At 60.2% G+C, this 25,781-nt stretch overlaps 1 protein-coding gene across 7 annotated transcripts in view; it reads right to left on the bottom strand.

Moving 5' to 3' along the window:
- Positions 1 to 25,781, bottom strand: part of LOC119254937 (contactin-4) — a 470,837-nt gene that overhangs the window by 3,300 nt on the left and 441,756 nt on the right. For 6 of the 7 annotated variants that reach the window (XM_054694293.1, XM_054694319.1, XM_054694281.1 and 3 more), the window contains 10 exons: positions 17,269 to 17,444; positions 14,373 to 14,493; positions 11,269 to 11,427; positions 10,727 to 10,876; positions 9,495 to 9,565; positions 8,465 to 8,699; positions 6,877 to 6,989; positions 6,282 to 6,468; positions 5,820 to 5,932; positions 1,668 to 1,836 (listed from right to left, as the gene is read on the bottom strand). In XM_054694293.1, coding sequence (XP_054550268.1) covers positions 1,668 to 1,836; positions 5,820 to 5,932; positions 6,282 to 6,468; positions 6,877 to 6,989; positions 8,465 to 8,699; positions 9,495 to 9,565; positions 10,727 to 10,876; positions 11,269 to 11,427; positions 14,373 to 14,493; positions 17,269 to 17,444 — 1,494 coding nt within the window. The remainder of the gene's footprint in view (positions 1 to 1,667; positions 1,837 to 5,819; positions 5,933 to 6,281; positions 6,469 to 6,876; positions 6,990 to 8,464; positions 8,700 to 9,494; positions 9,566 to 10,726; positions 10,877 to 11,268; positions 11,428 to 14,372; positions 14,494 to 17,268; positions 17,445 to 25,781) is intronic. The other variant, XM_054694437.1, reaches the window with a different exon arrangement.

Here is a 25,781-nt window from a genome sequence, read left to right as displayed (position 1 = left end):
CGGGGCCTGGGCTCCCGGCGCGGTCCTGTCTGCCTGCCTCCCCCGCCAAGGCTGCTGGGGGCGAGGGGCAAGGCGAGGGGCCCAAGGGTGGGCGGACACTCCCCCGGTGTTTTTACAGACACCACGCCCATCCCATGCCGAGGCCTCAGGCGCCAAGAGCTGAGCTTCCGGCTCGCCCTGAGCCTGACTCCTGCGGGGGGCTGCTGAGAACCGGGAAGGAGCTTAGTGGCCACGCTCAGCTGACAACTGGGCCCGCGCGTTCCGGCTCTCTCTGGCTTCCCCAGCTCTGACTGGCACCCACCCGGCACGTGGAGACCTGGAGAGACTCGCCGCGACACTGGGAAGAGATGCCAGTGACAGACACGTGTGTGGGGTGGCTGCTCCCGGCCTGGGCAGGGACGGTGGCAGCCACTCTCCTGGCCTCGTGTTGGATTGCGGGGCACATTCTGACTCTCTCCTTCTGTCCCGGCTTTCCGGGACCTGCCTACCCTTTCTTGTGGCTCCCGGCAGAAGGAAACTGAGACTGGCGGCAAGCTTTCGGGCCTCAGCGGTCTGCTTCAGGCCAAACCTGTTTGGCTGGACGTTTGCCCACGAAGGGCTGGGTAATCTTTGGTGTCCTTTGCCAGCCTCCCTCTCTCTCTCTCAACATGCCAGTTCTGTTTAGTGTCTTTCACACTGAGCGTTGGCTTCCTTTGCCCTTATACGTGCGGGTGGCCACACCTGGTTCAGAACGTGCGCCCCCTTAACAGAATGTTCTCTCTGTTACTACTTGAAAAGTCCCATCTCCACCTTCACTGGAACAGCCAGTTAAATTCAGAGGCCAGATGAGCTCTCACTGGACATCGAATGACCGTCTTTTCTTTTTATTGTGGCAAAACACACACAAAGCTCACATCTGAACTGTATCAGGTATACAAGCCAGCGTTTAAATTGCACCTCGCTCCTGTGCCACCAGCACTGCTGTCTAGTTCCAGACTTTCCCATCACCCTAAATGAAAGCCAGGGCCCAGTAAGCCACAAATCATGCCTCTGGCGAGTCCTGGCCAGTGACTAACCTGATTTCTGCTTCCCCGGGTCTGCCTATCCTGTTTTTTTCCTTCAAGTAAATGACAACTCACAGCCACAAAAAATAACATGCTGTGGAGATGCTTGCAAACAGGACCAGAAAAGCAGGACTGGATGCATGTGCTGAAAAACTAACACTTGCATGCTCTCCTCCCTCTTTGGAAAGAAAGAAGCCGGGGACGGTCAAAGCGCTCTGCGCAGGCGCTGCACACACTCGGAGTAAGCAGCCGGGCCGGCATCCCCAGGCGGACGCTGAGAGGCGCAGCTTCCCGGGCCGCTGTACCCCGTTTGCAAGAACCCCGCCTGCTCCTCCTGCTGCTCACGCTCTGGCTTTCTCAGCTATCATTCTGGGTTGTCTGCAGTCCCCAGGGGTCTGGGGGGCGGCATATGAGCTTAGTTGATTTTTGAGTGGCAACCCACCGAATCAGTCAAAACCAGCCAAGGTGCGTTTTGCCTAGAGCCACCGTGAGCAGCTGGGGCTCTGAGGACAGCTGCCTGCCGCAGCCCCGGGCCTTCTTCTGGGCTTCTGCCTGTCCTGCCCTGAGGTGGGGCGTGCGGCGAGGTGGCACAGTGAGGGGAGAGGGAGGGGCGGGCATTCTTACTTGATATCTTTGGAATTCGAATTTGCTGGCTGCTGCTTCCATCCCCTCCGTCGCTGAATGGCTTGATCTCGATGATATAGTCCTCATCAAAAGGCAAAGACAGCTCCACCGACGTTCTGTTGGTCTCAATGACGGACGTGCTGCTCTGCCTGCTCCACCTGTACAGGACCTGCCAAGATAGGGCCGGGTCACCTGCGTCCTTGTCAGGCCCCGCCAGGGAGTGAGCCCAGGTCTGTGGCCCTCAGGTGGGTGACATGAAGGCGAGCTGTTGGGCAGAGGGCAGGCCGCAGACTGTCCGTCTTGGCTGCCGGGCCACAGAGAGGCCAATGAGCAAGGGGTGAGGGCTGCAGGAGTCCCTGTGCTGCCTGGCCTACATGGCCTCTGACCAGGTTGGGAACTGGAGCCTCCCCCAGGACATAGGGAGCTGGAGGACACTCCAGGGTCCACTGTGTGACCATGGTCGCCAGGCTGACCACCACACAGACTCCTGAGTCCCCTGCATATTTTGGGGGAACAGGGCCCAAGATGGCACAGAGCTGGGCAGCAGCAGGACAAGGGCGCTGCACAGGCAGCCCTAACCTGCAGCCACAGGCGCCTGCAGCGTCCCCCACAGCCCACTAGGCAGGGAAGGTGGGGGCGGGGCTCGGGAGCCTGGTGGGGTCTAGTCCAGGGCTCAGACCCGGGCTGGTGCGAAGGTCGCCTGGAAGGGCCCAAGCCCCACCCCGGGCCCGTCCCGAGAGTCTGATCAAGATGCTGCACGTTCTAACTAGCTCGCGGCCTCGCCACCGTCCAGGGACCCCGCTGTGAGCCCTGGGCGGCCCACCCTGCCCTGGAGCAACCTGGATCCGAGGCTGGAGTCGGGAGTCACGCTGCCTTCACAAGCAAAGCAAAAGTCATAAAACTCCCCGAAAATGGGTTAGGCCCCCATTTGTTCCCTGGCATTCCATCACCTTAATTTATGTCTCCCTCACACAAGGCGGAAAACAATTTCCTTAAGGTGGGAAGATTCATAAGCGTCCCCGTCCGCGTCCAGGGTCTCCAGAGCCGCGGCGGTGTCAGGCCGGCCCCTCGCGAACCATCAGCTTCGAATAAATCCTGGGCGCTTGAGGGAGGCCCAGGGCCTGCCACGGCCCCGCGGAGGCCCGGCTGAGGGGAGCAGGGACACAGCTGGCTCGGAGGGATAAATTGCTTCTTGGATTTACCTCCGGTCCTCACCAGAGCTCGGGGGATCCAACACGTTTCAGACCCAAATCCGGAAGAGTCAGCTCCAGGGACAGCAGCCCCTCCCAGCACTGCTCGCGGTGGCCGGGGCGGAGCTGGGGCTGTAGAAGCTGCAGTGCCGCCCACGCGGATCAGGGGGCTGACTCCAGGCCTCGCTTGCTTGCCTGGCGTGAGGTCCTGGGAGAGGCAGCGAGCGCGGGTGTGGGGAGAGCGGCAGCAAGAGGAACTGCTCACGGCGGGCTTAGGCGCTGGGCCGAGCACGGCGACAGACAGTTGCCGTCCTCACGTCCACCACGAGGGGCCTGAGGCTGAGACGCAGGTCACTGGCCACGGGGCCCGGGGCGCGGCGGGGGAGCCGGCGCTCCCACAGCCAGGACTGAGCGGGCCTGTGTGGGCCGCCGCTTCCCTCTCTGGTCTCTGCCTTCAGGAGTGCGCGCCAGGGGCTCGCCGAGCGCGGGTCACTTTGACCCTGATGGCGCCACGGCGTTAAGTCTTTGCCGTTTTCTTTCCAGGTCGACGTCAACATTAAAAACACAAGACTGTGCATGAAAAAAACGGGTTCTACTGAAAAACTGGAGGAAAAAATGGAGCCACACTGGGCTCCACTCCCAGCGGCAAGGAGCTGCTGCCTCTGTCACAGTTCCACGCATGGCCATGTCCACGCTCTCCACGCGCCCATCTCGCACGCTGGCACGCGCCTGGCGCGGGGCCTCTGCACATCTGCTGACGTGTGGCGCTCTCCCTCAGAGAGCTGCGCTCATGCCCGCTCCTTTCCTCACGGCCCACGCGAGAGGCCACATCCTGAAGAGGCAGCTCTGGCTTCATATCAGGAGCAAGTCTGCTGGTCTGCCCCCGTCCCTCACGCGGGCTGTCGCTCCCACGCGGCGCCCCTGGGCAGAGCAGCTCGGAGGCTGCAGGGGCCACCGGGGCCATGTTGCTGCCCTCAGGTGCCGGGTCTGGGGCATGCTCTGTCACATGTGCCACTGCGCAAGCAGACCTCGATGTTCTCCCCACAAGGAGAAGCGGGGTGATGGGACTGGGCGGGGGTGGGGGTGCTAGTTAACGCTGTGTTGGAGGGCTGGAGGCCATTTTGCAATGCCCCGACGTTCCCTGTGATGGCATCTCCACAAAGCTGGGATGAGGCCGGCTCTGCGGAGGACGCACGTCAGCTAGACTCTGTGCCAGCTTCTTCCTCTGGCGCGCTGCACCCGTGGCTGCCCCACTGGGGGTTACTGCGAGGCTAAGTGAGCCACCACCCGGGGCTCTTGGTGCACGCAGCCCTTGGCACACGTGCTTGGCGCTTGTTGTAGGGGCCAAGTCAGCATCACCCACTTGGGTGCCCTGGGGGCGTGGGGGCCCTGCAGGGGAAGTACACTGGTGGCTGATGCCAGACGCGCTCTCCTTAGCTCGAGGGTCATAAAGTGGCTCATGGATTTGTAGGGACAGAACATTCTGGGTCTTCGACTTTCCAAAGCCAACTTCTTTCTGACCATGAAGCTCCTTCCCCATCTCCCCTCTGATGAGGCACCGTCTGGCCTGGAAGGAGCCACCTGCACTCACAGGCTGAGGGGCTGCGCCTGGGGTTCTCGCTGAGCTAACCATCTTCCTGCGCCCCCCTTGGTGGCTCTCTGCCCCTGGGCTTGATTTCAGCACCAGCTGAGTTAGCCGTTCCCTCACAGACCTCGTGCCCCTTTCTCGGGGCCCCTGGGGCGGTTGGTGGCTTGATGCGCTCGCTCTGTCGACCTGAAGTCGTCATGGGGCCAAGGGGGCCGCTGCAGGGTGGACCTTGGGGCTCCCTCGAAGCCGCATGTCTGTGGTGGCCCCCACACCTGGACCGGGAGGGCCCCAAGGGCAGGCGGCTGACTGCCCACGCTGCACCCCTCAGGAGCAGCAGTCAGCCAATGCCTGCTTCCCACGATGGAGAACCCCTCATCTGCGGGGTACCCACGTTCGCAGGGCCTGGGCTGCTACAAGGCGCGCCTGAGCCAGCTTCGCCCCACATGGCCTTCCCTGGGGGACAGAGCACGCTCCCTCCCCTACCAGCCCCTTCAGTCCCTGCAGTGGTGCCCGCGCCTCTGGGCTTCTCCAGTTGCTTCAGCCAATGAACCTTTGTTCCTGCCTTCGTGCCTCACACGTTTTCGGGGTCAGCTTCTCCACGCCTGCAGGGCCCCGGGGTGTGGCCGCCTCTCCCCCACGGCAGACGCGGTCTCTTCCCTCCGACTCTGAGGGGTCTGAGTGGACTGGTGTTCTGCTTGGCCCTCGTGGAGGGCGGCACCCTGAAGGGAGCCTGCTGGCCGCCATGGCCACGCTGGGAGGAAGCCCAGGCCGCCCTGTGCAGGCGTGAGCCACCTGCTAGCCACCCCGACACCCAGGGGCCTGTGGGTCACGCGACCTTGAAGGGGCGCCCCTGTCCCTGTCCAGAGTGCTGACCCAGTTTGGGGCAGGTTCTGAGGCCCCAAACACACAACAGCAGAAGGTGACAGAATACCCGCGACTCTCCAGATCAGGGGCGGCTCTGCAAAGACAGGCTGGCCTGTGGGTCAGGCAAATGGGTTTTCTGAAAAGACCCGTTTCTCATCCTGCATGAACAGCCCCTAAGCGGGGGAGGGACAGACGGGTGAACCATTGACATCAAGTGATGATTGTTGATTGAAAATGTCAAACGACCGAGACAAGCACAAAACAGAGCTGCAGGAGGAGCGTCCAGAAGGGGCTCTTCATGCCCTCTGGAGAGCCCCCTCCCCTCCCCCGGGGCCCGAGTCACTTCTGAGGGACTCAGTCTGGCGGGGAGTCGAGACGGCTCTCCAAGGCCTGGCACACTCTGGAAGGCTTGGGCCCGGGCTCCGGGCTGGGGGAGCGGGTGGGGCGGGCGGGGACTCTGGCGCCCCCACCCCGCAGCGCGAGGCACCCTGGCAGAAGGGAAGGACCTACTTTGTATCCTCTCACTTGCGACTCGTTAGCCAGGGCCGTCACTTGGTCCCAGGTCAGGATGATCTTAGAGTCTGACGAATTCCACGTGATATTTCCGGGGGGCTGACTTGGCGCTATAAAAAAAAATTAAGATATACGAAGTCACAGATTATTAAGCCTCGATGGATTCTGAGGAACATCTCCTTACTGGAAGCGGAGAGCAGAAGCAATTTAATGGGCTGCTGCACTAATATGTGTCTTCAAGGTCACTCAGATCTGACGAGATGCAGCGCTGCAAATGGAAAAGATGCAGCTGGCCGCCTAACTCTCAGCGCTAGGGGAGCGGCCCTTCCCGGGGGCAGCATTTCTCTGTCTGTCTCCTGGAGCCACGGCTTCTGCACGGGCTCCACAGGGTCACTTAAAGGGCAAGGGCGCAGGTAAATCAGAATCCCCGTAATGACAGCAAGTAGTGGGGGGGCTCACGTGGCTTCCGGGTGGTCACGTTGACCGTGGCGCTGGACGGGCCGGGGCCCGCGGAGTTGTAGGCCCTCACGGCCAGGTGGTACAGCGCGCTGCCTTGCAAGTTGGTGATTTTGGTTGATGTCTGATTGCCGAACGTCCGTATCTTTCTAGCGTTTTCTTCCTTGTCCTCATGTCTCCAGTATTTAACCTGGGAAACGACAAGGAGCGCTAGGAAATCACGGCCCTCGGGGGGATTTCCAGCATCTCCAGGGCACAGATCTTCACGGCGCGCTCGCTGGCCGGGCCAGTTTTGCACAGGCAGAGCCTGGGGCCGGGCCCGCTCTAGCCTGCGCGCTCTCGTCCATGTGGGGAGCGGGCACCGCCTGGCGGCCTCCCCTTTGCTTTAAGGCCGAGCAACTGTGCACGTCGGGTGTCAGTCATCCTACAGGTGCCTTGGACCTGCACCTGTCTTTGCAAGGCCTCCCGGGGGTGCGGGGAAGGGTGGGCTCCCCGAGGAACACCAGCTCCCTCCACACGGCCGGAAGCTGGCCCGGAACACGCCCGTCCAAGTGGAATGGAGGTACGTTCCCCACCCTGGCCTTGGAGCGGGGCTCACCTCGTAGCCCTGTATCCGGCCTCTGCTCTTCTCCATGGGGGACGCCCAGAAAACCTCGATGTCGGTGGCAGACAGGCTTCTGGCGAAGATGCTGGCTGGTGGCTTGGTGGGCTCTGCGGGCGAGAGCAGAAGAGCTGTCCCCAGGGGCTTCCCGGCAACCCTCACCAGGCGCAGGATCGCCGCAGTGACAAAGACCTAACGCCTCGTTACAGAGCAGCCCTGGGCTGGGGGATGGGGGGGCGAGACCTGCCCCAGCCTGGTTCAAGCCGGGCAGGTGGAGGGAGCGGGCCCCGACTGCCTGGGCTTAAGCACCAAGTTTGCATCACCAGCGAGGCCCCCTTCTCGGGGGAGGCCGGCCAGGAGTCAGCTGGCTGCCCCGCCAGCTCAGGAGCGCCCCCTGCAGGCCTCCCGCGCCGCGCAAGGCGCAAGCCTGGCTGACAGCGAGGGCACCTCCAGTGCAAACCAAGACTCTGCCCCATGGAGTGTGGCCGGAGCCGGGCAGTGTTTGTGCATCTCAACATCTTCCTCAACATCTTCCTCCCCGCAGCCTCTCTGAGGAAACGCCGGCTGTGCCAAGAGCACGGCCGCTCATGGCAAGCTGGGTTTGGTCTGATAGGTGCGTTTCCCCCCACGGCTGCAGTGGACACAAAACCACAACATTGCTTTACAGGCTGACCAGAAACACTCACACGGGGTCAGCCGGTGCACCCGCTCCGGCAGGACACCCCGCCCGGGAACCTGGACAGGGCAGCCTCTGCGGCGCCCAGCCTGCCCACCTGTGCCGTGCCGGCGGACTCATGATCTATGGAGGGTCTGTGGGTTGTCCCCACTGAGACGCTAGTGACACCAAAATGAGGAGCACAGGGCTGTCCCCCCAGAACGCGCCTCAGGGAGGATGCAAGACTGACACTCCCCAGGAGCAAGCCAGGGAGTGGGGGCCCCGCAGGGTGCCAGGGCCCAGGGCAGCGAGCTCACCACTCAGCCAGCCTGTGAGGGGACAGGAGGCCTGGGGTCCTCACATTCATCAGGCATGTGCTGGGCGGGGGCTGCGGAGCGGGATGGGGAGGGACAGGGTCCTGGGGTGTGGCTCTGCATTGCTCCACTGTGACAGGGAGCAGGCAGGTTTGCAGGGTCTGGGGTGCCCCTCTCCCTCTCCCTGCTCTGTAACACGACTCTGCACCCAGCTGGCTCAGCTGGCCGCACCGTGAGCACAGCCTGAGAGGACGAGGGGTTCCAGGCTCCCAGGGAGTGGGGAGCCATTCACGCAAGGACACTGGGGCAGGGAGCCTTCGCATTGCTTCACGACTCTCAGCACCAGAGACTGAGTGTAAGGCTAAGCCTGGGCTACACACGCAGAGGGGCTGGGGGATGTGACTTGCATTTTCACATCCACTTAAAGGAATGAAACGAAATAGAACTTGCTGGAAGCAGGCACAGCCTCTGCACAGGGAGGAAGGTCTTCCATGCCGCTGGAGAGCTCGGTCTCTGCGAGGGGGTCGAGACCGGCTCGAGGGGTCGCTGCCCTCTCAGGAGACAGCAGGCGGGTCTGGGCTCCGCCGGGGCGGACCCGGGCTCCAGGGGCGCTTACCTTCGTCTGCGGAGTAGATGACAGTGACGGGGCTGAAGGGGCCCTCCCCCTTGTTGTTGTAGACGCCCACCTTCACCTCGAAGGGGGAGAAGGGGCGCACGCTCTCGTTCCTGAACACGTATCTGCAGGCATCGGCCGAGGCCAGCACTGTCAGCATCCAGGTGGTCTGGCCGTAGGGCCGGAAGGCCACCACATAGCCGAAGCCCCTCCCGTTCTGCAGCTCCTCGGGGACCGTCTGGGGGGGGAGGGGGCTTCAGAAACCGCAGCGAGCTGTGAGCGCCCTCCCAGCCCCGCCCAGCAGCCTTTCTGTCTCACTCAGCCCCCCTCTTATTCTGGGTTTTGTCAAGCCTTAAACTTGGGGCGAGCCCCCAGACATTCACGAGCAACAGGAGCAGGTGCAGTAAAACTCCCTGGCCGTGGGGGAGGGGGCTGGCTCCCTGGGGTCAGCCTTACCCAGGGCGCTGGTCCTGGCTATGAGGACATGGGACAGTGGGCCTAAGAACCAGCATTTCCAGCAAGCACCACGTGCCAGGACCTTCTTCAGGGCCAGAGAGACACAAGGTCTCGTGGAAGAAGTAAGACCGGGTCCCTCCCAGCACCTCCCGGAAGCCGGCTTGGGGAGGGGGCGGCCAGCCCCCCCCGGGGGAGAATCCCGCCATCTAGAATCCTTCAGAAATACCCGGAGTCCTTGCTAACATGCCCCCCTCCTCTCAAAATCAATTTTTAAAAAAAAATGGCCAGCGGCCTTCCTCCAGGTTGTTTAAAAGATATCTCATATCAGACTCCAGCGGCAAGTCAGTTGCCAGGGAATCGAGCTGGGCCAGGGGACCTACTGCTGGCCACGCTGGATTGGACTAGAGCGCCATAGTGGTGGGCAGCCCCACCCTACCCTGCCAGCCACGCGCCGAGAGAGGGGTCCCTGCAGGCCTGGGGATTTAGCTGCTTAAAACCAAGAGGAAGCGTCCAGGCCTGCTTGATATGGAGGACGTGGCCTAGAAGGACACCAGCCCTTTCGTCCTGTGACCATTACCTCCCAGGTGATGACCAGCTCGGACTTGCTGCCTCCCCCACCGCTGACGTTGGCGGGCGTGACCTCAGGCACTGCGCAGGAGACAAAACAGGCGCGTTGGGGGGTGAAGTCAACCAGCCCGGGAGGGCTGCCTGGACGAGGGGCTGCACATCTTAGTTGTCTGAGATCAGAGCCGTGTGGTCGGGGCCCAAGGCTCGGCTCTGGGAAGTGAGCCCCACCAAGAACTGGCAGCTGGCGCCCCGTCCCCCGCCCCGGGGTCCCCCGCCCTGCGGGATCAGTTTCGTCCCTGGAGGCCTGTCTGGGCCGGACCAGGAAAGGACGGAGAGGGCCCTGATCTGGGAGGCCTCCATCAGCCATGCGCGGGACCCACAGAGGCAGGGACCAGCTGGAAGGAGGCACGGGGGTGGGGGGGGGAGCAGGTGGCAGACAGGCGGGCATGGAGCAGTGCAGAGGCTGCCCTGGGGGCGAGCGTGCCGAGGCAGGGTGGCCCTGGGGAGCCCTGGCTCATGGTCCTTAGCCGCTTGCATGCCCAGTTTTCTCTGTGAAAGGAGGGGCAGTGAGCCGGCTTCCCACCTGCGGCCCCTGGGAGGGCCCCTGAGCTTACAGCTGGGGACAGCGTGGGACGGGCCGCCATCGCGTCTATGAGCAGCGCCTCCCGCCGTGTGCGGCTGGGCGGGATGTGTGTCTGGGTTGGATGCGGGGAAATAGGTGAGGGCGGGTTTTGTCTAAGAGGAGAGTCGGGGTCCCCATGTGCTCCGGGACCTGCTCTTCCTCCCACAGCTGCACGGCTCCTTGCAGCTGGTCTGTGCCCCCCGCTTCCCATGGGAGAGGCCCTGGCTCGTCAGGTGCGCCCACAGATGGGCCCGAGCGAATGGCAGGACCCAGGAGCTCAGTTTCTGGGGAGGGATGAGCCCCTGAGAGCTCTCGCTAGGGGTTCTGAGGAGCTGATTCCAATTTGCGTGAGTGATTTCCGTGCCATTCCCGGAAACGGGGCGTGAGCGTTTTCTGTTGCGTCACCCTGATGGGGAAGCGTGGCGACAGCCGGCCACGAGGGAGGGGGCGGCGCTGGGAGGACACGGACTCTCGCTGGACACAGGGCCCGGGAGACCAAGGGCCTCCATGAAGCTGCTGCCGTGGGCTGGCAGCTCCCAGCTGGGTTTCTCAGGCATCGTAACCAAGGGGAGGGAGACGCGGCCGGGCCGGGGGGCGGGGCGCAGGCCGTGGGCACTCACGGGCCTCCTCTGTCCTGCGCTTCTCGGAGGGCCGGCTGGGCTCCCCGATCCCGATCGCGTTGGCGGCCACGACGCGGAACTCGTACTCCACCCAGGGGTTCAGGCCCACCACGGCGGCGGTGAGTGTCCTCCCATCGACGAGCTCCGGGACTGGGAGACACGAGGGGGCCGTTGGCTGGGGTGCGGGGACCCCGCGGAGCGGGTTGGGGGGGAACATGGTCATCTTCCCGAGAGCCCGGCCAGCCGCCCGCTGGCGACTGAGGTGCCACACCCTGGTGCGTCTGTCTACAACCGAAGCACTTGTGGCCGTGCGCGAAGACAGACATGGCACCGGCACGGCAGACCCATCATTTCCCCGATGTCCCTGCCTGGGCGAGGCAAGAAACAAGCCCACGGAGCTGACCCGCAGGACACTAACATTCACCGTCTGCGGCCGAGACGGGAAGCGGGGCCATGCGGCTGCGCGGAGGAGAACCCCAATGCGGGGCTCGTGACCGGGTCCCTGTCCGGGGTGCAGAGCCCGTGAGCCCCCAGCCCTTTACCTGTGCTAACCGCCTGCCAGCCCACGGAGAACGGGGTGCGGGCCTGGATGACGTACAGGGTGACGGGGCTGTGGTTGTCCAGCCCGGGCCTCCAGGACAGCTGGGCGGTGGTGTCTGTGATCTCATCGATGGTCACGGCCTCGGGGGGGCCTGGGGGGCCTGGGTAGATCAGGAGCTTCAGAGGAGGAGCGATGGGCCCAGAGGCGCAGCAGACCACCCCACCACCCCGCCACCCCCGCCTGCACCCCCGCCCAGAGCCCGGTCTTTCCTGGGCCCCAAAACTATGGAGGCGTATGGGACAGGTGCCTTCCCTCTGGGGCTCACGGGAAAACGGAGAAACGAACAGGGAAACAGAATCACAGCAGAGGGTCTGCTAAGGGAGAGTACCCGGCACCATGGGCCCAAATTCATGAACCCAGACATCCCCTGGGTTCCCCGACGGGTCCAGCCCCATGAACTGGGGCTATAGTGAAGACACACGAAGATGAGAATCTTCTGGAAAGTCACTTCTATCACTGATGCTGTGGGTTTTAGCAGAACGGCCTCCAGAACCTCGAGGGGGGAGGCAGCCTGCCGGAGGTGCTGGGCCGGCCCACCCGAGCTCTCCTGGACACTGCGTGCACGGGGCTGCCCTGAGAACGGGCCCACAGGGCCAACAAGCTGCAGCCATTTCTTGACTGAGCTGGAGCCAAAGCCACCATCTGCATTCCACAGAGGTATTTTTCTTCTTGTCCTGAAGGTCACTGTCCCTGACCACACACTTCCACCTTGCCATGGACGACACTGCAGGCCAGCGGGGGCCTGGGCATCACCATGCAGGAGCAGGGCAGTGGCTGGTGGGGAGCGAGGCACCTGCAGCACCTGCAGCACCGCAGGGAGACCAGCCCAGCCCGGGGAGCCAGCACGTCCACAGAAGCTGACGCCCGGGGCAGCTGGGGAGACAAAATGACCCCCATCCTGCCGCTCCACAGCACAGGACAGTCCTGGGGGCTGAGCCTGGATGCCGGGATCTGCCAGCACCAAACTGGGTCAGCTGGGGGCAGTGAGAAAGGCCTGGTGGGGCACCACAAAGGCTCCTGCTGTTCCTGAAGACCATCCAGAGACCCCAGCCAGAGCCCTTTGGGGAGGCCTCAGCCTCTCACTCACAGACACTGGGTGGGACTGTCACGGCCCCTCCCGCTGGGGGACGGAGTGCCCCGAGGCCTGTGTGCTGGGCTGGCTCATGTCCCTGGCAGTGTCTTGGCCTGCGGCGGAGGTCCCCATGGGGCCAGGCCGCCTCTGGTCTCCAGCCCGGGTGATCTGGAAGATGCCTGTTCTCCCCAGCATTGCCTTTGGGATGGACGCGCCTTCCAGGCTTAACATGTAGCATCGTGAGGAGAAGGCTCCCTCCACACCCCTGGGGCACCGCTGCTGAGATGAGTCTGCGCCCAGTACGGGCAGTGGACAGAGGGAGCTGTGTGGGCCCAGACCACGGTGTCTAGGCTCGATGGGCTGCGCTGGACCAGCGTTTCCTGTCTCTGGGGCAAGTTGGGTTGCCCTTTCAAAATGACCGGACACTGGTCTGTCCCTCAGCACTGCATGCTGCGCTCAGGGGTCCCCAGGGGAGCCTGCCCTGGGCAGCGGAGGGGACGGAGCTTTGATGCTGGTGTGTGGCCTGGGCCGGGCAGCAGCCCCAGCACCACCAGAGGGCTTTCAAGTAAACCGGCAGGCCCCATGGAACCAAGGAGGCCGCGAGCCCGGAGGCTGGCCAGAGGCCAGCAGTGCCGCTGCCTGCGTGTCCTCTGTGGACGCCAGCAAGGGCACAGCCGGGTGAGAGAGTGGAGGCTGCTGGCTTAAAATGGCACATTAATTTATTGGCCTTATTAACTGATGAGACTAGATTTTCTTTTAGACTGCGTTTGCAAATTCCTCTTGGTATTTAATGTTATTTTCCGTGAAATGAAGTATACAATATCATTTAAGAACTTCAAGTATTACTGATTTAAATATTTATTAGTCTAATTTATTGGTGTTTAAACTGCTGATCTGAACATTATCCTAATTAAATAGAGGATAAATTTTCAGCAAAAGAATTCTTTTGTCCCCAAGGGGAGCACAGACCAGTGTCGGTGTGTTTTTAAATGGAGATAAACACGCTTCCAGGAGCTGTTCTGTGCAGCTGCACCCGCGGTGAAGGCTGATTTTGGGGGGAAGGGCAGTTCGAGGCCTTCTCCGTGCCATCCCTGACAGGGCTTGGAGGCACTTCAGAAGCAGGGGGCACGAGAGCTATTTTCCTTTAAGCTCTCAACATCGGCCAAGTCCAACATCCCCCTCCCGAGACACCCCTCCTACACCCGCCCTGCGCTCCTGGATTGCCTGGGGTCTTATTTTCCTGCCTTCAAAGCTCTGCTGGTCACAGCCCCCTAAGCACTGGCCACTCGGGGTCCCGATGAGGGAGACGCAGCCACAGGCGCCTCCGCCGCTTGGCTTTGGCCTCCCTGGGAGGCCGCGTGTGCGGGGCCTGTGCGTGCACGGACACGCTGCTCTAGGCTCTCGTGCAAAAACACCCTCGGCAGCCTGTGCTTTCCGCCTGGGCTGGGGGCCCATGGCCCCAGACGGAGGCCGGCCACGTGGGGTCATTTCTACCCCGACTCTCCATTCTTCACTCCATCCCTGGACTCAGGCGTGTTTCCCTCGAGAGCCGCCCGTCAGGAGCTGAGCAGAGGTGTGAGCTTTATAGCAAAGGGAGCCTGGGGAAAGCGGAGGTTTCACTGGAGCCCCTGCCACCCTCGCCCACGACGGCGCGTCAGGCCGGAGGACACACACGGCGACCCTCAAATCCCGCCGGGTCATTTGCTTTTGTGAACCTGAAGTTATTCGAGAAAGTCCCATCAGCTCCCATAGCAGCATCGGGGTGCTCGGCCCCCGCAGCCTTTCCAGGATGAGGGGAGGGACCGGGTGGCCCTCGCTGACCAGGAGGAACGTGGGACACCCGCGTGGACGCCCCACCGGGCCAGGGCACAGGGTCCGGCTTCTGCCGGCCTCCCCCATTACTCTGACGCCCTGAGGCCTCGAGAGCCCCGTGGGAGCAGCTGGGACACGCCGCAGGGACGAGCCGGCCGTACCTCGCACGATCAGGGCCGCGGCTGCGGACAGCTGGTCCACGCTGGTCTGCACCGAGCACACGTACTTGCCGGCGTGCTTCAGCTGGATGTTGCGGATCATCAGGTCGCCTGCCGAGTCCTGCTGAGAGGGGGCAGGGCGGCTACGGTCACTTCCCAATGAGCCCCGAAATCCACACCCATGGGAGGGGCGCCGTGCCACGGGGGGTCAGGGCCGGGAGGAGATGGCGCTGCCCCCGGGGGAGACGGAGCCCTGTGCAGGCCCAACGTGGCGGCTGCCGGGCTGCTTTGCGGCATCCGGGGCCTGCTGACCTCCCCGGCCTGTGAGGAGAGAGGGCCCCCAGGCTCGGGCGCGCTGCACCGGGACCCTCCTGAGCACGGCGAAGCTGCCCATCTCACCGGCACTGGCGACATTACCAGCTTTCTTTGGGCAGCACCCATGTCACAGGCGCTACCTGTAACTCAAGAGAAACAGATTTTTTTTTTTTTTTAACCTGAAAGCGCCTTATGTAACAGGGGGGTTCTCCTCCAGACCGACTCTGCACAGGCGAGCCTGCAGGTGCTCAGTACTAGCACGACAATTGTTGACCTATTTCTCAGAGTTTCTGTGAGGATCATGGAGCTGATACATATGAAAATGTTTGCTAAATGATTACACACTTCACAGACACAAGGACTCACCACCAGCACCACCCAAGGCTTCTTTACCCCGGAATTTCGTTGTCAAGGACTCTGCACATAGGTTCAAACAAACAAAAAATGTGCCTCACGGGGTATGCAGGGAGAGTGGGAAGCAGCACTGGTTGTAAGGACGTGCCTGCTCTATCTCAGTAATGCATCTTACTCATCACGGGCCTGAAGGCCCACAAAGCTCGCTGCAGCCTGGAGCTCTCAGGGCACAGCAACCTGCTCGTGGACCCTGGCGACAGCAGGGTTTCGAGGGCGCTCTCTTTACGTACACATTATGTTCAGACTTGTGTTTTTAAAGTAAAGTGAAACAGGGCCTCCCTGGTGGCGCAAGGGGTTAAGCACCACACTAGGAAGCAATCCACAGCCACCGCAGCACGAGTTTGATCCCTGGCCAGGGAGCTACCCACAGGCGTGGCAGACTCTCCTGTCTCCCCGCTGCTCCCCTCAGCAGTGGATTTCAGTGGATCTGCCTGTTCTGCTCCCCACTCTGTGTCTGGTGAATCCTCTCACCCCCCATCTCTGGCCTGCCCCCCAGCTCTTGTAGGCATAAATAAATAATCTTAAGAAAAAATAAAGTGAAACAAAGAAAAACTTCAATCAGGGGTGAGGTCAGGGTCTCACGGGAGACTGCAAGGACCCGCTTTCGCCCCGACAGCATGAACACCTGCATTTACGCTTCTACTGAGGAGCACACACGGCCCTGCTCACCCCACCCCCGCCATGTCCCCGGCTCCCTGTGGTCTGGTCTGTCCCTGCAGTGCACCTGGAGGCCATCGGAGGACCACGGAATCACGACGACAGATCTAGCCAGGCCACTGCCCCAGTCCGCCAGGGGACAGGAGCCGGCAATGGCCGGACTGCAGAGCAGCACCTCTCCTGTCAAGTCCTGGGTCTACAGAGGCTTCCAGAAAACGTGCCAGCGCCACTAGGGGGTCTGCCCGCACAACGGCACTGACTGGCGGGCACCTGTCATGATGGGTCCCATCTGTCCTGGCCGGCTGGTGCCCGCGCCGCACGGGGCGAGAATGCAGGAGCCAGAGCTGGCGGCTTCAGCGCACAGCAAATGTTCTGCCTTTGTGGACTTAATTGATGAAGTGCCTTATGAAGGTTTTCTCAATTTATATGTTCCTTTATAAAAATCAGCACTGCCCTTCCTTCAACAATGCAACCTTCGTGCAATGCAAGTTGATCGTCCTCTCGCGGGGGGCATCTGGCTGTGGTCCTTTCTAGATGCCAAGGCGTTTAGTGCCTTCAGGGAGCTCGGGAGGAGATAATCTCCTTACTTGGCCAAGGTGAAGAGGCTCAGCCCCATCAAAGGGCTCCAAAGTGGTTAATATCGGTAGTTCCGTCCACCCTCCCTCGGCCAGGGTCTCAAGAGAGAATGGCGAATGGCCCGAGGCAGCCGCTGGGGTCCTGGGCCAGCGCCTCTCCCACGCTCGGGTACAGTCTCCATCACGCACGTCCGGGGGGACAGAGAACACGGTCTGACTCGTGAGAGGCTGAGAAAGGCGTGGGGGGTGCAAGGGCAGCGCTGGCACGGAGCGGTGGCGAGCAGGCCCGCGGACAGCCTCAGGGACGCGAGCCCTTTCCTCACATGGGGGAGATGCGGCGGGGAGCTGGGCCCGGGCAGGGGTGTCCTCTGCCCTGGCTCTGGTCCCAGCCCCCACGGGCAGGGCGGCCAGACTGCGCGAGTGCTGGCGGCGGCGGGGCTGGTGAGGGCGGAGCAAGTTTTCGAAAACGATCACGACAGACTCAAAGCGTTTCCAGGTCCACGCGCTCTTCCTCTTCCTGGCGCGCGCTCGCCGAGGGCGTGGGGTCATGGAAAGCGGAGCACCCGGGCTCAAGGAAGAGCCGGCATGGCAGGGGCGCGGGTGTCTAAGAGGAGCACGGGGGCTCCGGCTGCAGCCCTGGCCCCCGGCCTCCCGCTCTTCCCTGGGGCCCGTGGAGCTGCGTCCCGGGCAGCTGGGAGGCCAGGGCAGGCCTGGGCTGGGGCGCTGACCTGGAGGGAGGGCGGGGTGAAGGAGGTTGCTCCTGGGGTTTGTTGGTCTGGGGTATGCGCTGCATTAGCTGGTCAGGGTCTCAGCCGTGTCATCACCCGACGACAGCAGGCCCCCCGCGTCTCCTGAACTGGGCCCTGGAGGTAGCGCTGGCGTCCCTCCGGGCAGCTCAGCCGCCGCGCCCTCCTGGACAGCCGGGCAGAGACACTTACCCCCCCGACTCTCTCGAAGTGGTCTCCGTCCCTGTCGAAGTCTATGAGGTGGCCGTTGAAGAGCCACGTGAACACGATGTCCAGCGAGTGGTCGTGGGTCACCTGGCAGGGCAGCACGATGCTCTCCCCGACGGTCACGTCCATGCTGGCCGGGGGCACCATCACCCTGGTGGGATCTGGGGAGGAACCGGGAGGCAACCCGTGAGCTTTCCTGACACAAACCCAGAATGCCCGACCCGGCGGAACGAGCGCCCAGCGCCCGCTGACTTCCGCTCGGCAGCTGCCGTCCTCCGGGGTCCTCAGGGAACCGGCTCAGGCCAGAGGGCATTTTAACGAGAGCGGATGAAGCAGCCCTCATGCGAACCGGGGAGGTAGGAACCGTGGGGGCGCCCCGCGGAGGACAGGGGAGGTTCTGGGCCTTCTCTCTAAACTGCGCTCCGCCAGCTCCTCCTCACCCCTTTCAAGCCGACGCGCCACTGCACCCGAGGGCGAGGCCCCGGAACACCCACGTAACGGGGGCTTCTCGGGCTTTGCTTTTCCCTCGGGAATGCGGTGAATATTAAGTACAGGGAATTTAGAAAATTCAGGCAATTTAATAAACCAAACCAACCAACACGAGCCCTGCTCACTCCTGCCAAGCAGACCAACCCCCACCTTCACGTGGGGCGTGTCGCTCCCCAGTCTTTGTGGTTCATGGGTTCTGTTTCGTGTTTTGCATCGTGTAAGTGCGCAGGACTGTCTCCTCCCACTTAATGCTGGGTCAGTGTATACTCTCAGCTCCATGCCTGCAAGCTGCACAAAGTGCTACAATGCTTATACCCTGAACCATTTTGAAACAAGCAGGTATTTTAACAGAACTAATGTATGAATAGAATCACAAATCACCCTGTAAGGCACATCTTGTCACAATGACACACGTTTGTTATTAACATCTTGAAAGTCAGGCCTGCTCAGTTGTACTAAGCTCACCCTTACACTACAGTGCCAGCTGGAAGACGGGCGCGCTTAGCTGAGGCAGCATGAGCTCCGCCACTATCTCCACACCCTGCGGTCTCTCAGTTTTCACTGCGTCACAATTTCATACATGGTGTCAGAAAGCACCACGGTGAAAACCATTTGACTTACGTATATATAAAGCTCCTCTAAATGCTTAAAGAATGCAAGTCAACGACGTTCCCGAAGTTTCTCTGTGCTAAACCAAGCCAACCCAGGCAAATGAACCATAACAAAGAAGATAAATCAAGAGCACAGAACCCAATAAAAGGCCACGGATTAATTCCCCCCTCACCCCAGGACGTTTCCGGCTGCGGGCTCTGTCAGCGTTCATTAAGCGAACCGCTGAGATTAAGGCCTCGGCTGGGAAGTCTGAAGTATCTTGTAGGAGTCGTTTGATGGGTCTTGCTTTTGGCAGTTGGCACTAAAACCGGCCCTTAATAGAACACGGGCGACGGTTTTCCACCCTCCATCCCAACCACGGAACACAAACTGCTCAGCCCTTAGTGTCCACCAGTGGACCCCAGCGTCCACCTCAGATTAAGCCCCAGTGCTGGGGTACACTGGGTTGTTCCCCAGAGTAAGAAAAGATGGTGAAAGTGGACAGGCATGCCATAGCCCTTGCTGGACAAGGGGTGTCCACGACAGGAGTGGACACAGCAGGGGGCACACCAGGGTGTTGTGAGTTACAGGGTCCCCTCAGCCCTGCGACACCCGCTCCGTGGGGTAGACGCCAATGAGCTGAGAGCAAACCTCCTTGGAGTTATCCATAGCAAACCTGTAGCAACAGCCCCGATCTGACTTAGGCTGTCACTGGTCACTTCTGAGTTTCAACTTTCCTCATTTATAAAACAAGAGGAGAAAGGTGCATTGCTGGCTGGAGTCACAGGCCTCTGCGTCCTCTTGCTTGGCGAGATGCTGCCAAATGCTGCCACTGCACAGGGCTGTCCCCGGGTGCCCGCGAGTTACATTCCATTTCCATGGGGCCTCACTAGCTCGCTGGTTTATCCACCAGCAGGCTCTGGTGCCGGGGCCACCCCGGGGGCTGCGGGGCACGGTGGAGCCTGTGCTTCTCCGCTGCGCCAGCCACTCATGCGATTTCAGGTTCTTACCAAGCAGGCCCCACTGTCGCCCCACTCGGGAGCTGGGGGGCTGACGACCAGCATGTGGAAAACACCACACGGTCCACAAGCCCTCCGGGGACAAGGCCAAGGGCCCCGCGCTGGGCGAAGACGGCTCAGTGGGAACTTTCTGCCTGCGATGCTGTGCTGGCCCCGCGCTCACTCACTGACGGGGGCAGCGTGCAGAGCCCGGCGCCCGCATCTCCGCTGCCCTCCTCCCGGCGAGTCTGCGTGAGCAGCACACGGGGCGGGTGGCTGGCGACCCCGGGGCCATTCACCAAGGACCAGGGCAGCTCCCCGCATGGAGCCTGTGCCGGGCCAGTGCTGCGCTGGCGGCTGCAGGTTCATTAAGTAAGCGCTCGTCTCCCAGCGCGCTGCGCACCCTGATGCCCAAGAGTCCATGCAAAGCCAGCCATGACAACACAGGCACACGCATGCACACATGTGTGCACATGAGCAAGCACACCCACGACACACGCTCGTGCACACAAGGCACAGTCTCCCGGGGCTGCAGAGCATTTCACTGGACCCGGAGCTGCTGGGTTTCTCCAGGGTCTGCTTGTGCGGGAATCTGGCTTCTGCACTGAGTTCTCATGCTTGTTCCTTGATTAATTTCCTTAAATTTGAATACAAACACTGTACACAAATAGACAGATGGCTTCCTCCAAACAAAACTGTCTCCCCTCCTTTGGTTTTAATTCATCAAGATCGAGAAGCGCCTATATTTACGACTTCTGTTCTGAAGGCTCGCGTTGCTATTGTTCTGTGCACGGAACTCTCCGAGGCAATTAGAACTCAAGATGTGAAGTGATGTCTGGATTTGGATGTAATTAAATAGTAGCAATAAGCAGGACCAGCAACACCTCTCCGCTTTCCTGCCTGTGGTGGGTTCACGCGGAGAGAATGATAAATTCAGAACGTCCGAGGATGGAGGCTGCGGAGCTACCTATCAGGCGCTGAACCTCCCAGAGCCAAATCGAGCCATGATTTTACTTCCTGCGCTGTGCCCATCACGTGTGCAGGGGAACCAAGTGCTTTGCTCTAAGGACCGTAACTACCTGTGCGAGTTAGTTACCAAACACGCCACTAATAATCTGGTCAACAATTAGAGGCGTAAACACCACCACCGATTAATCCCAGTCATTTTAAGTTCTGACTTTCACGGCTCGTGCAAAGACGTCCCGACGTGGGCTTTCGTCTCGCGTAAACCCGAGCGCTGGCTGCACGGGCCGAGGCTGCGTTCTGAGCGCCCGCCCCTCCCCTGCAGTCAGGGCTGTCCGGCCTCTGCTCCCAGCATATCTGGTCGTCTCCCGTGAGGCCGGGATCCAGAGCGCCCGCCCTTTATTCCGGTGCGCGCCCTTCCATCAGCCAGTTTCTCAATGGTGACGGTTTGGATGCCGCCTTTTAGCCTTCTGTTTCGTATTATTTCTGCTACGGGGAAACTTCTGTGGGCTTCCTTCCAGACTGGGGCTGCTGGAGCTGGCAGGCAGCTGACCTCCAACGACACAGGGGACTGGCCAGAGGTGTCTCTGGCCCAAGTGAGATGCCTCCACAAAGATGGCTCCTAAGGGTCACGACAGACATGGTTGGGCACCCGGGGTGAATGCCAGCACTCGCCAGTGAGCCCACATTTCTGTAAAAATGAGCCCAGTGGCGTCTAAGTTATATTCAGCTGTTGTGCATGAAGCAGCCATCTGAACAGGGTGCTCGCGGCTCGGGAAGCACCCTGATCTGATGCCGACGGCTTCGTCTGGGTGCAGAGACAGGACAAAGGCGGAGATCTGCAGAGAGAGTCAGTGGCACTGCCCTGCCGCCCTGCGGAGAGGGGCTGTCCTGAAATCACACGAGTCCCCTCGCCAGCCTCAGGATGCACTGGGGGTCCCTGCGGACCCCCCACGGGGCAACACTGCTGCAAAGGTCAGCGCCCGCTCACTCCCTCCTCCCGACCTCCTCCTTCCCACGCCCTCGGCTTCCCATCCCCCTCAGCGGGCAGGCACGCACGTCACTGTCGGTACTGCCTTCACCGTCCGAACCGTCCCCATCTCGAGCAGCAGATGAAGCCCCTTCAGGCCCCACGGCTTTGTGACACCTTGTTGTTATTTATTCCGCTTCTTCACTCTCTGGCCCGGGCTGCTCCCGGCTCTCTGACACAGGCGCTGCTGCAGCCCCACGGGCGGCGGCGTGCAGGGAGACCCGGCTCCTGAGCAGAGGAGATGCCTGCCTGCCCGCTGACTCGCTCGTCCCGGTGCTGGGCATGCTCGTGCAAGTATCACACACGCCTCACACACGTCAGCACCTGCTCCTGCTTCTCTGTCTTGTCCTCGGAACACTGACTCACTTGCTTAATCAACATTTAGGCTCAGTATGACGCGTTCCCTAACCAAGTCAGCTGTGTCCCCTGCCCACGCTCTGCTCACCCTCAGTGACCCCTGGGCCTCTGGGCCCCCAGACCCTGCGCCCTCAGCTCTCTACCCCTCCACGCCCCCTGTGCAGAGGCGGCCAGGGAGGGGGCGGGACGGATGGCGGGACCTAGATTGTTTTAGCATTTTGGGGCGAAGATACTAAAGAACACACCAAAATAATCTCAGAAAGTGGCTAATTCTGATTCTACTGCATGCCCCATTTCAAAGGCAAAGTTTTAGGTCACTTCTTAGAAGATGAATACAGGGCAGATGTGACTTTACAGAAATTAAAACACTGAGTTCCCGCATTTCACGTTGGGGTGAAGGGCTGAGTCAGTGCTTTCATGCAGTCTGTGCCCTGTCAGGATGCAGGCGTTACACACCATCTTGTTACGCTTTTGGGGACTCGCTTGTCACTCAGTGGTGGAGCAACGGGTTCCCATCTCTGTTCTCTCTGTGGGGTCCCCATGGTCTGCTCTTACAGCAACGATGACCAGAAACAACACCGCCGTCCCCAGTGTTCTCGCTCCCAGAGTGACTCTTCAGAGGAAACATACCGGCCCAGGTGGGGGTGTGGGGCGGGGCGGGGCGGGGATGGGCCGCCACCCGAGCTGGGTCCCGGGGCCTCCGCTGGCAGCCCTTCCGGGCTGTGGATTCTTCTCCCCTGGGGTGGTGGCTTCCTCCTTGTGTCTGGAAGTTCATCTCATAAAGGGTTTGTTCCTCCTCGGGAGGACGCTTTCCTAGAGTGTCTGCAGAGCCCTAAATCAGGTCATGGGGGTGTCTGGGGTCTGCGGCCCACGGAGCAGCAGGTGGCCAGGTCTGGCCCTTGTCTCCTGGGGCGGCTTTGCTGCACTCTCTGGCCAGGGGTAAGTTCCTCTGCAGGCTCTGAGTCTGGGCAGAGACTCCCCCGGCTTCTTGACAGGGGGCTGAGGTCAGGGCCCTGACTTCACGCCACACTGGCGGCTAAAATACCCTGATTGAACAGCACCTTCGAGGCAGCATCTCCGGACACCATCAGGCCCCGGTGGTCTCCCTCTTCGCTCCCGAGTCCCCATCTGGGGTACAATACGATGCCTTCGGATCTCCTTTAGACCCCCACTTCCCCATGTCCTTTCCGGTGGCCAGCTATGCTTGCGCACTGAGAAATTTTTAAAATTTGAAACAATGGTAGGTGGTTTTCTCTCGTGGCTTAGCTTACCTCTCTTTCTGTTAACACAACTAAATTAGGGGGAAAAAAATATCACATTGTGCATGAACCCAGGAAGGGAACCGGTTGGAAAAAAAAAATTGTCTTGGCTCCAGATGAGGAAATCCATCCTGTGGAGGTGGCGGGAGGCCACAGCCCTGGCGCAGGGCGTACGCAGGGGCCGCGGACTTGCATCAATTCTCCCCAGGACGCTCGCCGCGCGCGGTGACCCGGCGCTCCGAACAACGCGCGTGATGTGACAAATGACCTCGGGGGGAGGCAGAAGGCATGTTCTGACCCCACTCGGCCCGAGAGCAAACTGGAAGCTTCTGTAAGGCAATTCACAAAGCAGCCCTGAGCAGAATGCTTACCAATCTATTTTCAAGGACTGGGGGAGCGCAAAGCCGAGCTGTTTAATAAGCCTGACGGCCACAAATGGAAACTGCCACCGCCAGCCAATCGAGGGTGGCCGGCGGGCGCTTCGGAAGCATGCAGCCGGATGATCATCCAGATGATGAGCTTCGCCTCGCCAAGATGAGCCGCGTGAAGCACCTATTTAATTATGAACTCTGCTCGGCAGCACCGGGGGGCTCCTGGTTGCCTTTCAGGTCTTCAAATTGGCTACAACTATCAATGTGGAGTTTCTGTTTTGTTCTAAATGAGGAAATTATAATTTGTCTTCAAATCACGGTCACATCGCTTGCTCGCATTTTCACCTGCCACGAGGGAAAGCAGCCTCCCGGGCTGGGACTTGTGCCACGTTGCAGGAGCAGCTTTCTCGGCCGGGATGTCTTTCCAAATGGAGGGGCTCTTCTGCAGGTGCCGGCACTTCCGCTATGAGTGAGAACACTCCTCAGGCAAAGCAGCCCGCAACCACACAGGTGGCGGGGCTGTGCTCGATCTACCTGCTCGCATCTCTGTGTGACGCTTTCTTTATGATTAAAAAAAAAAATGACCCAGACAGACTATTGGAAACAACGATTCTCATTGACAAATTAAATAAATTGTATCCTCAAGTCAAGGTATAATGAAGATTACTCTGACTTTTTTTTCCTATGGTGGAAGGGAAAAAAGGCATGGCAAATGAGAACCACGGCTATCTTTTAACCATGCAGAAACATGTCCGTCAATTATTAATTAGAATTCTCTCTGTTCGAGAAGAAGGGACTGTAGGCTTGTGTGCTTCAGCTACCATCCATAACTCTCCCTTATGAGTCACTGGGCAAAAGAGTCCCAAAGAAATCCCATTAGTGTCAGTGAAATAAAGTAAATTCCACCACAGACAATGCATGAGACTGGCATAATGAGGTCTTTGCTGATGAACGGGATGTATTATGGAGCGCATGGGCATCTGGCTGCATGTACTGATCCAGGAAAGAGAACATTTACCTAAACTACAAAAGGAGTGACATGTGCACCTTGAGACGAGGCCAATGGAGCACACAGATGACACCCCCATTGTCAGCACCTCAAAGCAGCCAGCAGTGCCCGGCCAGGGCCGCCCAGGAGCGAGGGTTGCTGCCCGCCGGCAGGTGGTGCTGAAGCCTCAGCCGAGGGAGCGCGCAGCTCCTTTCTATTTATCAGGCTCCTGTCAGCAATTTTCTACATGTTTTCAAATTCCTCAGTGGAAGGACAGCACGTCTTGGGAAAGCAGCAATAATTCTCATGTTCTGAAGCAGTATTTCTTGGTTTGCTTATAGATTGCGAAAAGGTCGCCGAGGAGCATACGAGGAAGCTGGAAACTGAGGGAATGGCTGTCTTCGTGGACCTCACCTGCTCCCTCCCACACTGGCTGCAGGAAGACGGGTGCATAAAGCTTTCTGCAGAGTAAAGCGAAACAAGCCAGCCTGCCCGGCGCCTGGGCGAGCACAGACTGGCCAGTGTGGGGCTGGTCTATATTCGAAGAGAACTTCTTCCTGAATCCCTCTGGGATGGGCAGTGCCCAGCAGCCCTGAGGTCCCTGCTGCTGCTGCCCTCTCCTGTGGGTGCCCAGTGGGGACGAGATCATGAGCTCAGCCGCCCAAGGAGGGTCTTTTTCCAGCAGCATCGTGTGCCCCCGTGAGCCCTCACGCACATCCCCGCCGCTTAATCATCGGTTTCCAAAGCAGAGTTTGTTATTGCTTTCATCCTGAGGGAAAAGCGGCAAAGAGCTGACAAACACACTCTCACAAAGAAGACCCACTTTCTGGGGTAGGTTCGAGGGTCACTGCACGTGTGGTCCAATCTTCTCCTCTAGAGTTAGGGAAATTTTACTCTCTATTGAGAGTTGTCGATCCAAAGAGAAAAAAATCAATTGAGGGTCAGAGATGACTAAAACAACTTAATTTAGTTTATTTTCAGGGAGATATTTAAACTTCTCATGCCTTTTAAATTGGGTGCAGGGGACACAAAAATCTAAAGGTACCTCAAGTGACTTAAAGCTCAGCACTAGCCTGGGAAAAGGACTGTGAGGGGCCAGAGAGTGGGAAGCAGGAGACAGAGAAAAGGATGAGAAAAGGACAAGAGACACAAACAGGGAAGGCTGAGATGGGGAGCAGCAGGGTCAGACCCCACAGACCTGCACACTGGGGCCGTCCCTTCCCATCAGAGGCGGCCGCGGCCGGCAGAGCATTTTCAGAAGGTGAAAGGCAATCCTCTGGGGGGCAGCATTTCTTTCAGAGGTTTTTAAAATAGAAATCCCGTACTGGGCACATTGCACCTTTGTAAATATAGTTAACTAGAGGTCTCCCGCCTCTTGTGGCTTTCACCTGAAGGGGCTTGGGTCTTGACAGTGTGCTACTCTGACCCGTGGGCCTCATTTTCTACATCTTC

This window comes from Talpa occidentalis, unplaced genomic scaffold (assembly GCF_014898055.3).
Source record: "Talpa occidentalis isolate TD23 unplaced genomic scaffold, MPIMG_talOcc4v2.1 talOcc4.10, whole genome shotgun sequence".
In the NCBI taxonomy this organism is placed as follows: Eukaryota; Metazoa; Chordata; class Mammalia; order Eulipotyphla; family Talpidae; genus Talpa; species Talpa occidentalis.
This window is presented reverse-complemented; position numbering and strand designations above follow the sequence as displayed.